Source organism: Festucalex cinctus, chromosome 10, assembly GCF_051991245.1.
Source record: "Festucalex cinctus isolate MCC-2025b chromosome 10, RoL_Fcin_1.0, whole genome shotgun sequence".
NCBI classification, from domain to species: Eukaryota; Metazoa; Chordata; class Actinopteri; order Syngnathiformes; family Syngnathidae; genus Festucalex; species Festucalex cinctus.
In genome coordinates this window covers 9898505-9912017 of record NC_135420.1, presented here as the reverse complement: position 1 = coordinate 9912017, position 13513 = coordinate 9898505, and the positions used below count along the sequence as shown (strand labels likewise).

The window sequence follows — 13513 nt, the reverse complement described above, 5'->3', positions numbered from 1 at the left end:
ATACGGACTGAATATTTGCGCAGGCCCACAAGTGAAACAAGTGTCTATTGAAATGAATTGTAAAAAAGTGGGGAAATGTATTTATTTATTTTTTATTGATTGATTTATTTATTTGTGCAAGTATGTGGGGGTCCACTCTAGTGATGTAAGTCAGTGTTGGAGAAATAATTGTGACCACACAAAATATTGACACTTTGGGCCTTTTCACAAAGGGGTGTTCTCACTTTTGTTGCCAGGGGATTAGCTATTAAAGAGACAGCAACACGAAAATCAACTTTTTGGAGCTTTTAGCCATGTTAAAGTGATAATTCATCAACAAAAATATGACGCAAATGGTGTCACCCCTCTATGAGAAATTTGAGGTTATTCTGTGCTCTCCAAGCACCAGCCATTCCCAACCTGAAAAAACAGCTGTTGTCACTTTGTGACATCATTAGGTGCGTACAGACCCCTGTACCGCATCTGCGGACTAAACACACGCCCACTTTCTCTGAGACCACCAGAGATAGTGACAAAAGTAGCCTTTATCAGTAAACATTCTGTCCACATGAATTCAAAGCAATCAATTATCCTTCACATTTGCAATGACGAAGTGCAATGACAATTGGCTGTCTTAAAATCCCCGGGTCTGGCTGACACTTGTGTAAAGTACAAGTAAAACGTTTGCACTACTGAACCTAACTGAGCAAATAGTATAGTGGTTAGTGTGCATGCTTTGTAAGCAGCAAGTCCCCAGTTTGAGACCTTCTCAAGTGTTTTTTTTTTCTTTCCTCTCTCTTCTTCCCTCTCCTCTTCTCCTTCAGGATTTATGCGGCTAGGAGTCGGTTTGTTTCAAATGTTTATTGAAGAATTGATGGCTTGCATTCAGTGCTCAAACGCAGATGTCCAACAGCAGACTGCAATCGGGGGTGCGGCAATCACACGTGGAGATGCGGGGTTTTATGGAATCAGGCGTTTTACGCGCATTACAAAAGTAACCTGCAAAACACCTAATATTTCATAGAAAATGACATCGCCATGGTGTCAAGGGAAGATTGACTCATTATATGCCTATAGTTAACTTTTGGAAGGGCTTAAAATACAGTGGTGTAATCCCTTTAATGACACTATTTAAGCTGTTCACTGACTACTTTTCATTGCACCACCTGTATCTGCAGTGTTGTCCCATTAAAATTAAAAATCAGCAGAAATGTGAGGGGTTGCTCAGTTCTGGAAGATACAGTATTAATCAGAAGCCACTCAGAATGTAGCTATGAACTACATGTGGCTCTCAGGCCGCCAGTTACCCATTATTTTTCTAGGCTTTCCTTCCACCTACAACACCCATGAGTGCTGCTAAAATAGGTTATGTGTGAGTGTACATGCATAATATTCCGCTCCAGTAGGAGCCTGGCCGGGCCTCCCAGTGACGCATTTAATTCTGTACCCATAATTCATGACGCATCTTAAAATAGGTGTATGGATTTTTTGGATCTGCAGTATCTGGCGACACTTTAGTGCTTCAGTGTGGCTGCATACATGCAGTAGGTCAAGAAGCAGACGTAAAAGAATTATAGGGAAATAACTGCTCATTTTAATTTCAGTTGTTAAGAGTTATTAAAAATGCCGTATGACTATGTTTGTTATGAGTTTCCTGACGTGCCAAAGAAACTCCTTTTCCAGCTTGAAACAAGCCAGTCAGCAATGGTGGTGCCCGACCAATCCTCAATTTGCCAAAATGTTCTTAAAAAGTCCCTCAGCGTAAATCAATCTTTGTTGTTCAGTACATGTTTACCCCAACCAATCAGAGGACTGCACTAAAAAGGACTACTGTACTGATCACTCAACCAACCCAGAGTTTTTCAAGCTACGAGCCATCATTCAAATGTTTGTTTTGTTTTGACTTGCAAGCTCAAACTTGAGATAAAAGTGCTGCATGGTGGCAGTGAACTCAACTTCAAGAGGGAGTTTTCAGTTCTCTAACTGCTCATAAGAGTTGGAAGAAGCCTCATGTCACACCTCCCTCTGCCCTCTCAAGTCTCTGACCAAAGCCATGTGTCCAAATTTGTAGGCTTCATCCTCCTATGGCCAAATTTCTTCGCCACATGTTGTAACTTCAGGCATGACACGCAAACGCTGGTATCCAAACTCACGCGGTCTTCAAATCTGGCCTTCATTTGCATGGAGACGGGCCCTTCGGAGTACACTTTCATAGCCTGCAATGCTCAGCTCTTCTTCTACGCCCGCTCTTCTTCTACACTTAAAACATGGAGGTACCTGAAGGCACCCCACATTTAGACCCAGCCGAGTTTACTTTTACAGTTGCTTTCGTATATTCCCAGATCAAAATTGAATTTCTCAAAACCAGCTGTTCAATTTTCACGTTGTGTCACTTGTGCACATTTAAAAAAAAAAAAAAAGAAGCAGTTTTTCATTTTGTACTATCCCAAATGATGGGCTAATGAAGTGCTGCCTCTGTAATGCTTACTTCATTAGTATTGACATCATAAAAGGCACTAAATCCATAAAAACACAGGTGCAAGCGTACAATATACAAAAATTCCACCAAAGCAGTCAAAAACCTGTATATGCCCTTTCTGGGTCAACACCTGTCTGACTTCTGTTTCCTCCTGCTAATATAGTTATGGCGACAGCGCCTCTAAGCGGACAACACGGGTAACAACATAATCAAGCAAGCACATCAATTCATTGACATACAGTATTTGTCTCCTATACATCTTTGAACAAGTTGCAAATGTTTTTGTAAATCCATGCAAATGATTCTATGCAATATTCTGCTGTTCCTGATATTTACAATTGCTTATGTCATGTTGATCAAAATGTATTAATGGATCGCTCCTGTTTATTTGTCTAAAACACCCAACATTGGAAATAGTTAAAAACATTTCCATTAGACCTTTTTTTCTCAAGTGAATCATTACTTTTTCTAATGGAATGAAATGTGAAGCATTTGATCAACCTGTCAACCACTTTTCTTAAATAGTTCATATGAAGTGATGAATTGCTGTGATGCAGATGGGATTAGTGACCCAAAGGAAGTATGAAAGCTGGACTGTAATTACTACTGTGTTGCAAACACAATTTTCCCAAAGAAGATTGTCGCATGATGTTCACACGTTGTTTTTTTAATTCTTATTATTTTTGTTTCTTTCTAATATGCAGTGCTGTCTTTTCCTTTCTGTACAACAATGAGGTTTTCAAAAACAGTGCAAAAAGTGAAATGTAAATCTCCCCCAGTTTCTTGCAATCAATCTTCCACATACAAAATATAATACAAATACAATTGTGATTTGCACAAATTGTTTTGAGAAATACAATTACTCTTTTACAAATTTCAATTTTGATCTGAGAAATGTACCAAAACGACTGCAAAAAACAAGTACATACATTTTTGTATTTAATCTTTCTACATAAGTATCACTTAAGCCTGTCCAAAAGCGCCACAATTTATGGAGGCTACGTGAGGGAGGGAGGAGCCTTCGAAGATCCCAGTTTGCTAATGGTTCTTCGGCGGAACCAGCCAATGAATTTGGACACAGCTAATGAAGAAGTATATTCATGTCTGTCTGTATTCTGCCACCAGATGGTCAAGGGGGCCAAACTAATTAATTTATTTTAATTATATTTCATGATGTCAATTCTCAATAAAGTGCTGTATTTTTTTCATCTGCTATTTTTACTCATTTAAAATACACACAATTTTTGTGTTTTTTATTTTTATTTTTTTAAATTCCAGTCAAATTAAACTCTTATCTCAAGGCACCACTGGGGAGGGGGGGAGGGATAGGGAGGGGGAGAGAGAGAGAGAGAGAGAGAGAGAGAGAGAGAGAGAGAGAGAGAGAGAGAGAGAGAGAGAGAGAGAGAGAGAGAGAGAGAGACAGAGACAGAGACAGAGACAGAGACAGAGAGAATACAAAGTACAAGCTTTACACGGGCTACTTTACATTTTTCAGTGCTGTCCCCTTTAAATATAAATAAAGTAGTAACTGGTGAGGTGAACTGCAAACGGAAATGCCACGTTCACCTTGAAGCTGCCTGACTTTTCTGATGAAGAAAGTTCTGACTGCCACCCAGAGATAAAAGGCAGGAATGAAAAAATTAAAAAAAAAAGGCCACAGGGTGGATGGATACCAAATCTCTCGCCTTACATAACATACAATTAAAGAAATCTTTTATTTAATTATTTATTTATAATAAGAGCGTTGCACTTTTTCATCTTATACTGTCGATGGTATTTAAAAGCTGTTTGGAGAGGGACATTTTTGCATTTTAGTATGGAATGCACCTAGTCAAGTAGTGTCAACAGTCACCAGTAGATGGCGCCAAAACCATTCATCAGCGTGGTTGGTTGATTGGACTTGGTCGCTATCGATGTATCTCAGCCACTGATTGTATTGTTGTGTGGAAATTGCATGTCAAAGCTTGGGATGCCATGACGTCACGGTCACGCGAGTCAACCTTTATCCCGGTGCAGTATAGGAAAACTCAAAGGAATAGATAGCACGAGTGTTACGTGGGAGTGAAATGACGAATAGAGACTCCGAGCCGGGCAAAAGCAGGCGCATTGGAGCAGCTGTAGATAGTGCGTCTGTAAAGCTCAGAGCAGTTTTGCTCACTTGTGTGTTGTGTTCATAGCAATGTGTGCGCACGCGCTCGAAATGTGGGTGGTTACTGAGATCCCAATAGCAGTTATTCTCTGCCTGTGAGCAAATAATTGACATTCTCCGTTGGGCAAGCACAACACAATACATCTGACAAAATAAGGTAGGGGCTTATGCATGTGTTTATTTTGTACTTGTTATGTGTATTTACCCAGTGCATCTGTATTCACTTTTCTTCTTACATTGCGTGTGCTTGCGCTGCCTTTTGTATTTTTTTATTTATTTATTTTTTGTCAATCGGCATTCGTTAAAGGAAGAAAGCTTTCTAATGAGTCAGGCTGCAGGCCGTGTGACTTCTAACCGAGCCGCAGGGATTGGCTGAGCCTGTATGACGTCATCAAGCTGCCTCCCACCACCTCTTTCCATCCAAACAGACATGCACATACAAAACCTCGCCTCCCTTCGTCTCTCGCTCGCTTTCTGTTTTTTTTTTTTTTTTAACCCCCACTTAGCTTTCCCCTCCTCTAAGCATCTCTACTGACTGAATGTGTTGGTTCGCGCCGCAGTAGCAGCAGAGGCAGGCGTCACCGCAGCAGCAGCGTCAATGGATTAAAGCCCCTCGCTCTTATTTGCGTCTAGTCCGACCGGACCAGGCCCCCACCTCATCTCTAGCTCCCTATCTCACTCTTTGTATGTCTCTCCCTCCCTGGCTAGTAAGCAGGCGACTGCTGGGGGTGTTATAGGCTCGCTGTTAGCCAGGGCGTTAGCCACACACACGGACGTCCGCTGTCCATCAATTCCGACGAAGCTGTCCGGTAACTGGGGTTTCTTCTTCTTCTCTTCCCCACATCCCCAGCTTTCAATTCAGGCCCCTTGGAAGTAGAGGAATGCAAATCTGCAACCATGATGGAAGGTAAGTCTAAATGTTTTTATTAACACGCTGCGCTCGTTCCTGTAGCGATTCAGGTTATAATCCCTCTTTTATGTCCGTGTACTAAAGTGCATATAACAGATTCTGATGGCAAGTGAATGTTGAAAAGGTTCAAATGTCTAAAGCTGTCATGCTATTTTGAGTGCATACATTCCAATGAATTGAATGTTATTCCCAGGAAAAAGGCACAGACAGAGCCTATATCGAAGAGGCATAATAGTGACACTAATTGGACCGTGTATACCTTTTGTTTAGTTGAGTGTTTGTCTTTATACACAACATACCCCCTTTCCCCCCTTCCCTTCGTAAAGGATTACTTGGAGGTATTGTGCAGGGGGGCTTATGTGCCCAGCTGGCTCTCTTGTGTAAATTCTCTGTCTGGGTATAATGGCTTTGCTCCTGTCCATGTTTGGATTGAGCTGTACAGTAGTTGTCATTAACCATAGTCAAGACAATTATAAATGAATGATAGCTTAATTACGACTCCTGGATGACATCATTAAGCGGAAGGCCGCAGCTGGTACTCGAGTACCTCCACTCGTTATCTCTTCCAGTTACTGTAGTTCTAAATTGTTTTATTTTGAGTCATTACCATACCATTGGTTTGATGTGTCTGCGATTGGCTGTCGACAGGAATTCTTTTATTATTCCTTTTCTGTCAATTAAAAATTTCAATATTACAATTTATTTATCTTCCCCGGTGCTCAGTCTGTTAGGTTGAAGTAGGGCAGGGCGCTAAGGTTGAAATGTATATGATCATAATATAACTGGAATGTATATCTGATTAATGATTATAATATAAGTATTTCATATCAGTCTTTATTAATTAATTAAGTAATTAATTAATTCATTCATTCATTCATTTATTCACTCATGTATTTAACTATTCAAAATTAGGATCCTGAGGGAAAAAAAATACTTAAATTAGGTTATTTTCTATTAACATATATTTTACCAAAAGTAGAGAAGAGATGGGCAGCATGGTCACTGGGTGGTTAGCACATCCGCCTCCCAGTTCTGAGGACTCGGGTTCGAGTCCAGGCTCCGGCCTACCTGGGTGGAGTTTGCATGTTCTCCCCGTGCCTGCGTGGGTCTTCTCCGGGTACTCCGGTCTCCTCCCACATTCGAAGACATGCATGGCAGGTTAACTGGGTGCTCCGAATTGTCCGTAGGTGTGCTTGTGAGTGTGGATGGTTGTTTGTCTCCGTGTGCCCTGCGATTGGCTGGCAACCAGTCCAGGGTGTACCCCGCCTACTGCCCAGGGCCAGCTGAGATGGGCTCTGGCACCCCCCGCGAACCTTGTGAGGAATAAGCGGTCAAGAAAATGGATGGATGGATGGATGGATAGAGAAGAGATTGCCTCGCACAGAATAGAAATAGTCTCAACTGGTGCCAGTGATGTTAGGAAATAAGGAGGGATCCACCCCACACAGTTAAAAATGAGCAATTTTTTTAAATATACAACACATTTCGCCCCTCAGCGCTTTACCAAGATGCTAATGTATATTAACCTTTAATAAGAGCTCAATGCAACAATGAAAAAGTCAAATTAACTGGTCAGTATAAAATTTAAATCAATGACTTTTTAAAGGGGAAGTCATCCTTAAAAATTTATTAACAATAATATGTTATATGTGACCACAGTAGTCTAAACATGACATTCTGATTAATTTAATACATTTGTGGAATAGGAGTGATGAGGCAAAATCCAACCATTTTTATCCATCTCAGAGGGCAGCCATTTTGCCACTTGCTGTCAAATGAAGATGACATCACAGTTGCTCAGGTCTCAAGTAACAAGCAATCACAGCTCAGCTTCAGCAATAACCAATCACAGCTCACCTGTTTTCTGTAGCTGTGATTGGTTGTTACTTGAGACCTGAGCAACAGTTATGTCTTTTTCATTTGACAGCAAAAATGACCACCTTCTGATATGGATTTTGCTGCTTAACTCATATTCCACTAATGCAATAATAACTAGAATATCGTATTTAGACTAGTGGGGTTGCATAGAACATATTATTGTCAAGGCATTTTTGGAGGGGAAGTCAACTCATTATCTAAAAAAAAAAAATAATAATAATAATTATTGTATGCACCCCCACTATTCTAAACACGGCATTCTGAATATTGGGCTTGTGGAATATGAATAAAGCACAAAATCTGCTTGTTTTTATCCATCTCAGGTTGTAGCCATTTTGCCACTTGCTGACGACTGAAAATATCAACAGTTTTAGTGATTATTTGATAAGTAATTAGTTGTCGATTAGTTGATTGGTTGGTTGATGCACCTCTAGTGTTTAATAATCAGAACAGTAAATGCTGAAGCAATGCATGCAATTACAAAGAAATCCATTTGTGACAATCATTTGCCCCTAATCACCGGTTCCGTTTATAACCTTTACGGACAGAAATTCTAGATGCAGCCAAGGCCCTAAGAGGGTCTGGTTTTGTGGCCTCAGTATTGCATCTCTGTTTTTTGCAGATGATGTGGTACTGTTGGCTTCTTCAAGCCGCAATCTCAAATCATCTGCTGTGATGTGGACTCTGTATCGCTCTGTCATGGCAAAGAAGAATTTACTGATCAATCTACTTTCCTACTCTCACCTATGGTCACAAGCTGTGCTTTGTGACTGAAAGAACAGGATCCCCGATATAAGCAGCTGAAATTTGTTTCCTCCACAGGGTGTCCGGATTTAAACTTGCTCTGCAAGCTGAATTCTCCCGGTATTTGTGAGTTCACAAACGCCCGAGAATACTTTTTGTACCAAGCCCGTTAATTTTTCACAGATCCAAACCACTGGTGGTTCGGACCAATCACAGAGCAATATTGTGTTTGGGGGCGGGATATGCAGCTGTGACAAAACCAGGAAGCACAGACACCGTGGGAAACTAACCTAACATGAATAAATAGACGTAGCAGTTCATTCTGTTCTCACAAAATGACTCACTGTTCCCTTGTTGAATGTTGAACAGCGAGAGGCGCTTCATGCTTTTTTTAACTGGCAAAGATGTGTGTGCTTTTTTTTCTTTTTTCTTTTTTTCCCTCCCCTACGACGATAAAAAATATCACATTTTCGTCCGTGGCTATGATTGGTCAAAACAAACGTGCACAAGATGCTGCATCGTCCAATCAGCTCAAAGTATAGTACAGAATGTCCCGCCTTTCCCAGGCAAATCACTGTGGAGAAGTCTCAGATTGGTAATGTGGGAGAACTCCCTTGTGTGAATCACAATTATCAATATGGCTACTGCCAGGTTAGTCCGGACTTTCCCTTAGAGTTAGATTGAGAAGCTCAGTCATCTGGGAGAGACTCATAGTCAAGCCTCTGCTCCTCCACATAAGATGAGCCAGATGAGGTGTCTTGGACATCTGGTAAGGATGACTCCTAGACACTACCCTGTTGAGGTGTTCTAGGCATGTCCCACTAGCAGGAGGCCTCAAGGATGACCCAGGACATGCTGGAGAGACCATGTCACTCGGCTGGCCTGGGAACACCTTGGGATTCCCCCCCTCCCTCCCGTAGGAGCAAGGCGAAATGGCTGGGGAGAGGGAGTTCCCTGTTAAAGCTGCTGCCCCTGTGACCCGACCCCGGATAAGACCGATTTTTAAACTTTTACTGTTAAATATCATTCATATCTTGTTAATCTGCAGTTGTGAGCAACGTCACTGGTTGATAAATGACACACCTTGCCAACATTCCACATTACCCAAAGCAAACAGCACACTTGTCTGGGAGTCAGACTGACACCACAGAGTCCATCTGTAAAATACAGTTTAATCCTCCACGGTCAGACAGGCCTGCTGACTTGCGAGCGTGATGGCTTGACAACTCTAAAATAATAATAATGGTCTGTCTGCCATCTATGCATATATTTTCAAGCACGGACTACACAATGGACTGGTCTCCAGACGATCATTGTCCTTCAAGCAAAATACCCAGAGAAAACCCATAATAAAATGAGGCTAACATGGAAACTCCACTTAGGGGAGGGTCTGAGACAAGGTTCAAATTCAAACCCACTACCTCAGATTCAGAACTTGGAAGGAGACATGCTAATCAAATACTACACATGCTACTGGAATGCAATGTTGCATTTTTAATGTCACACTACAACGGACACAATTTTAAAGTCTGATTAAGAATCGGGTCATGTAAAGCTCCCCTTCTCCTGCTGCTGTCCTTTCTTTGACCAGATTCTTCACTAGCCGGCCAAACTGTTGGACAGCCACCTTTGGAGAGAAAAACAGGCTGCAGTCTATTTGCATGGCTAGCTCAGGCTTAGCATGGCCTGTGTGATTGCCGGATTATAGTCGTGTTAAAATTGGAAGCTAATCCCTGTTAGCTTTGCTTTTTAAAGCTTCATGCCATGGCTTGTATGGATAATACACGGGGTTCAAGAAATCTAATGATTACTTTATGTGCAAGGCACAGAAGCTAGTTGTCAATACTTCTTGTCTTTGTCTGACAAGAAGACCTCTTTGCATCTCAAGTTCAAGTTCTCAACAAAATTTTTGGTCATTACAGGAATGATGTGTTAAATTTCTTCCAAATAAACATTTCTATGAACAATAGAACATACCACAAAGTGTTAATTTTCAGTTCCAGTCCCAAAGGCCCATAAATTTAAAGTACTTCCGGGCCAGGTCTACTGCAAGATAAATTTGAATAAACCCTATTGCTGCAGACCAGAGTTCAGGAAAGATATGCCTTATATTATGAGAGCCTCAACATAATAGTCTTAGTTCTCGTTAAGTGTACCTGCCCTGGCAATATACAAACTAAAATCGCTTTTACAATATTGTTATGATATGGGTTTTGGTTTGGGTTTTTGGTCGTTTTCCTTGTGTCTCCTTTTCTGTCAATGTCTCATCAAGTTTTATCATGTCCTCCTGTGCTCATTTTCCCGTTCTTTTGTGTTACCACTTGTGTCTTGTCCAGGTGTCTCTCGTCTCGTTACTATGTGTATTTATTTAGTTCCCTGCTTTCGTTCAGTCCTGGTCAAGACTTTGTCCTTGTCACACCTCATTACCTGCGCCTGTGAGTCCTGACAGTTTTAGTTTGAGGCTAAGAAAGTTTATTCCCGGTTTTGGTCTTGTGTTGTACTTTGAATTAAAGTATGCTTAAGAGCGCTGCCGCCTCGCCTCGCCTTGCCTCCCTCCACTTAGGTCCTCAATCCCCCACCACCCCTGACAAATATATTACCAAGATGTTCATATCTGTCGGCTTAAAATGTATAGCTGTATCATTATATTTGCATACTGTCAAGAAGGCTACCAAATCCTCAAAATGTTTCTTGCCTATTATGTTCAATTGACCCACAGTAAGTAGTAGAGGATCTCTGCAGCTAACCATCTGGTTTCCAGGCAACTGCCATGAGGCTGACTCATGACTGTTTTGGTAATGGGTTTGAGAAGAAACAGAGATGTTCATATTGTGTATTTTTATTTTTTTTATTTTTTTAAAGGGACAATGTGCATTATCTAGTGCTATCTATTGGTGAACTAATAATTCATTCATTTGAAAAAAAAACACTGTTAATTTCAATAATATATATATTAAAAAAAACAACTCTTAAATCATCGTACAATTTTCAGTAGTTAGCCTCTCTTGGTGCTTGCATGATGTGGGACCCAATGTGTTCGATGGCTGCTTACCTTCCACAGCTAGGGGCCCTGTAGATGGTCGTCTCTGAATCCCGTGCTTCAGGCTTCCGTTGCTTGTCTGCTTTTCTCTTGCTAGCTTTTCCAGCTAGCTATTCTTGTTAGCCGCTCTAGGTAGTTCTTGCTAGCCACTAGGGGTGTGAATTGCCTAGTACCTGACGATTCGATTCGTATCACGATTCACAGGTCACGATTCGATTCGATACCGATTAATCCCGATACGAATTTATAAGTCGATTGTTGCGATTTTTTTTCATTCAAATTTAGAAAATACTAATACTAATACAGTAAGCTTGTAGAGTGTAATATTTATATGAAAATGTATTATTTATTTATCTGAAATTTCAGTCTTATAGAGGTTGTAATCTGTTTCATGTTTGAACAGCATTAAAATAAAATATTAAGGCTTAATGTTCCGTTCATATAACATTCTTCCATGCTCAAGGTGTGAATCCTAACCCGAAGTCAGACATTTTGTTGAATATTTTTCCATTAAAAATGGAAGTTTAAAAATCGATTCACACACACACACACACACACACACACACACACAAAAAAGGCAACGATGATAAGACGTTGAATCGGTAAGACTACCGAATGAACAATTCTGAGCTCTTAAAAAAAAAAAAAAAATAAATAAAAATTATTGAATCGATTCGAGAATCGCCGAATCGATTTTTTTTAACACCCCTACTAGCCACTAGAGGTGGGAATCTTGGGGCACCTCACGATTCGATTGCGATTACGATTCAGAGGCTACGATTCGATTATAAAACGATTATTGATTCCCCCCCAGGCAGCAGAAAAAAAACTATGTATTTTGGTGCTTTTAATGTTTCGTACATTAGTTACAAAAATAGTACAAAAGTCCTCTCAGGCCTAAATAAACTACTATTTCAGTATCAAGTTAACAGGTCAAAACAGTAAATAAAATACTCAAGTCCTCATTCTGTAACAACAGCTTTTAAGTATATTCAGTCTTCAACAGAATAAAACATAGCATTGAGCAAAAATATATTATTTTTATCCACTCAAAAGTGCACTGAGGTATAAATGAAAGACAATGTGAACTACTACTTCAATACAAATGCCTAAAAAAAATAAAAATAAAAATAAAAAAAGTGCTTTCCTGCTTTCTAAGTTGTGTAAACATGAACGTGTAAACATTAATGGGATCGTTCGGGTTTTTTAACATGAATCTCAATTTGATCCTCACCTCCCGTGTGTGCGATCAGCACTGACTTCGGCGTTGGACGAGAGGAAAATAGTCCACCAAGCTGGGTCTCGGAAATAAAGCGTTTTTCTTCTAAAAACTTTTTGTTTTCAAAAGCGTGATACATTTCCACCACAATACTCTTTTCTGAATAAAGTCAGACGCCATTACCGCCAGCCACTACTTTTCTGTTCGTTCGTTCGTATCACTGCGCGGCGCCCTGTAGAACGCTAACCGACGCACTGCAGCCAGCTAGCTGATACTTCCGCCTGAAGTTGTTTGCCTTTTCGGAGCAGGTCTGATCTCACGAAGAGGTGGGTTGGTCAGCTCGGCCATGCTTGTTGTTGTTTTGAATCTCGAGGCGGGTCCGTCCCAAAAGCGTCCCGAAGACCGCGCGCGCTACTACGTTTCAGTTCCGCGTACTTTTCGCTCCGGTTCACTTTAGTTTCGCTTCCCTTGGCATATTTATATAATCGGAATTTGGACGTTTGTGAATCGTTCTCGATTGTTCCACGGCCGAATCGTGAATAATCTAAGAATCGGAAATTTTGCACACCTCTACTAGCCACTCTTGTTCACTCCGCCCGTTTGCTCGCGCACTGTGAATAATAATTGGTCGTAATTTGTGGTAGCCTTGCGAAATGTGGTCTCTCTGAGGCACCATAGTGCTTGTGCTTCAAAATCGTTGCAATCTATTGGTTAATTATTCGATGTGCACTAAATAATACACACTATTCCTTTATTATAGATGGGTGGTTCTGAGAAAACACGAGATCCCAAAAATGAACTTGCTCAAAACCAGATGAAAATTATATATGCTTTAAGACAAACCTTCCTCCAGTGTGCTATATAGTTTTGTTCACTCAGCCCTTTGTTTGCAAGAGATTGAATGTCGTGGTACTCCATTGTTTCATATTGGAATACTTTGTATCTTAACACCAAGCACTGCGCACTCAAGTTAAAAAAATAAAAATAAAAACATTACAAATTCTTACAGCTTCACTACCGTCATACAAAGATATTAAGTTGAAAAATGGTACAAATGACCATTTATACATAAAAAAAAAAAAATACCTCTGAATGGTGAACAATAGTTTCATGTT

General features: G+C 40.5%; 1 protein-coding gene across 5 annotated transcripts in view; it reads left to right on the top strand.

The window, feature by feature from the left end:
• Positions 1–5041: 5041 nt before the first annotated feature.
• Positions 5042–13513, top strand: part of sgip1a (SH3GL interacting endocytic adaptor 1a) — a 57800-nt gene continuing 49328 nt past the window's right edge. For all 5 annotated transcript variants that reach the window (XM_077534843.1, XM_077534846.1, XM_077534842.1 and 2 more), the window contains exon 1: positions 5042–5514. In XM_077534843.1, coding sequence (XP_077390969.1) covers positions 5505–5514 — 10 coding nt within the window. In that variant the 5' untranslated portion in view covers positions 5042–5504. The remainder of the gene's footprint in view (positions 5515–13513) is intronic.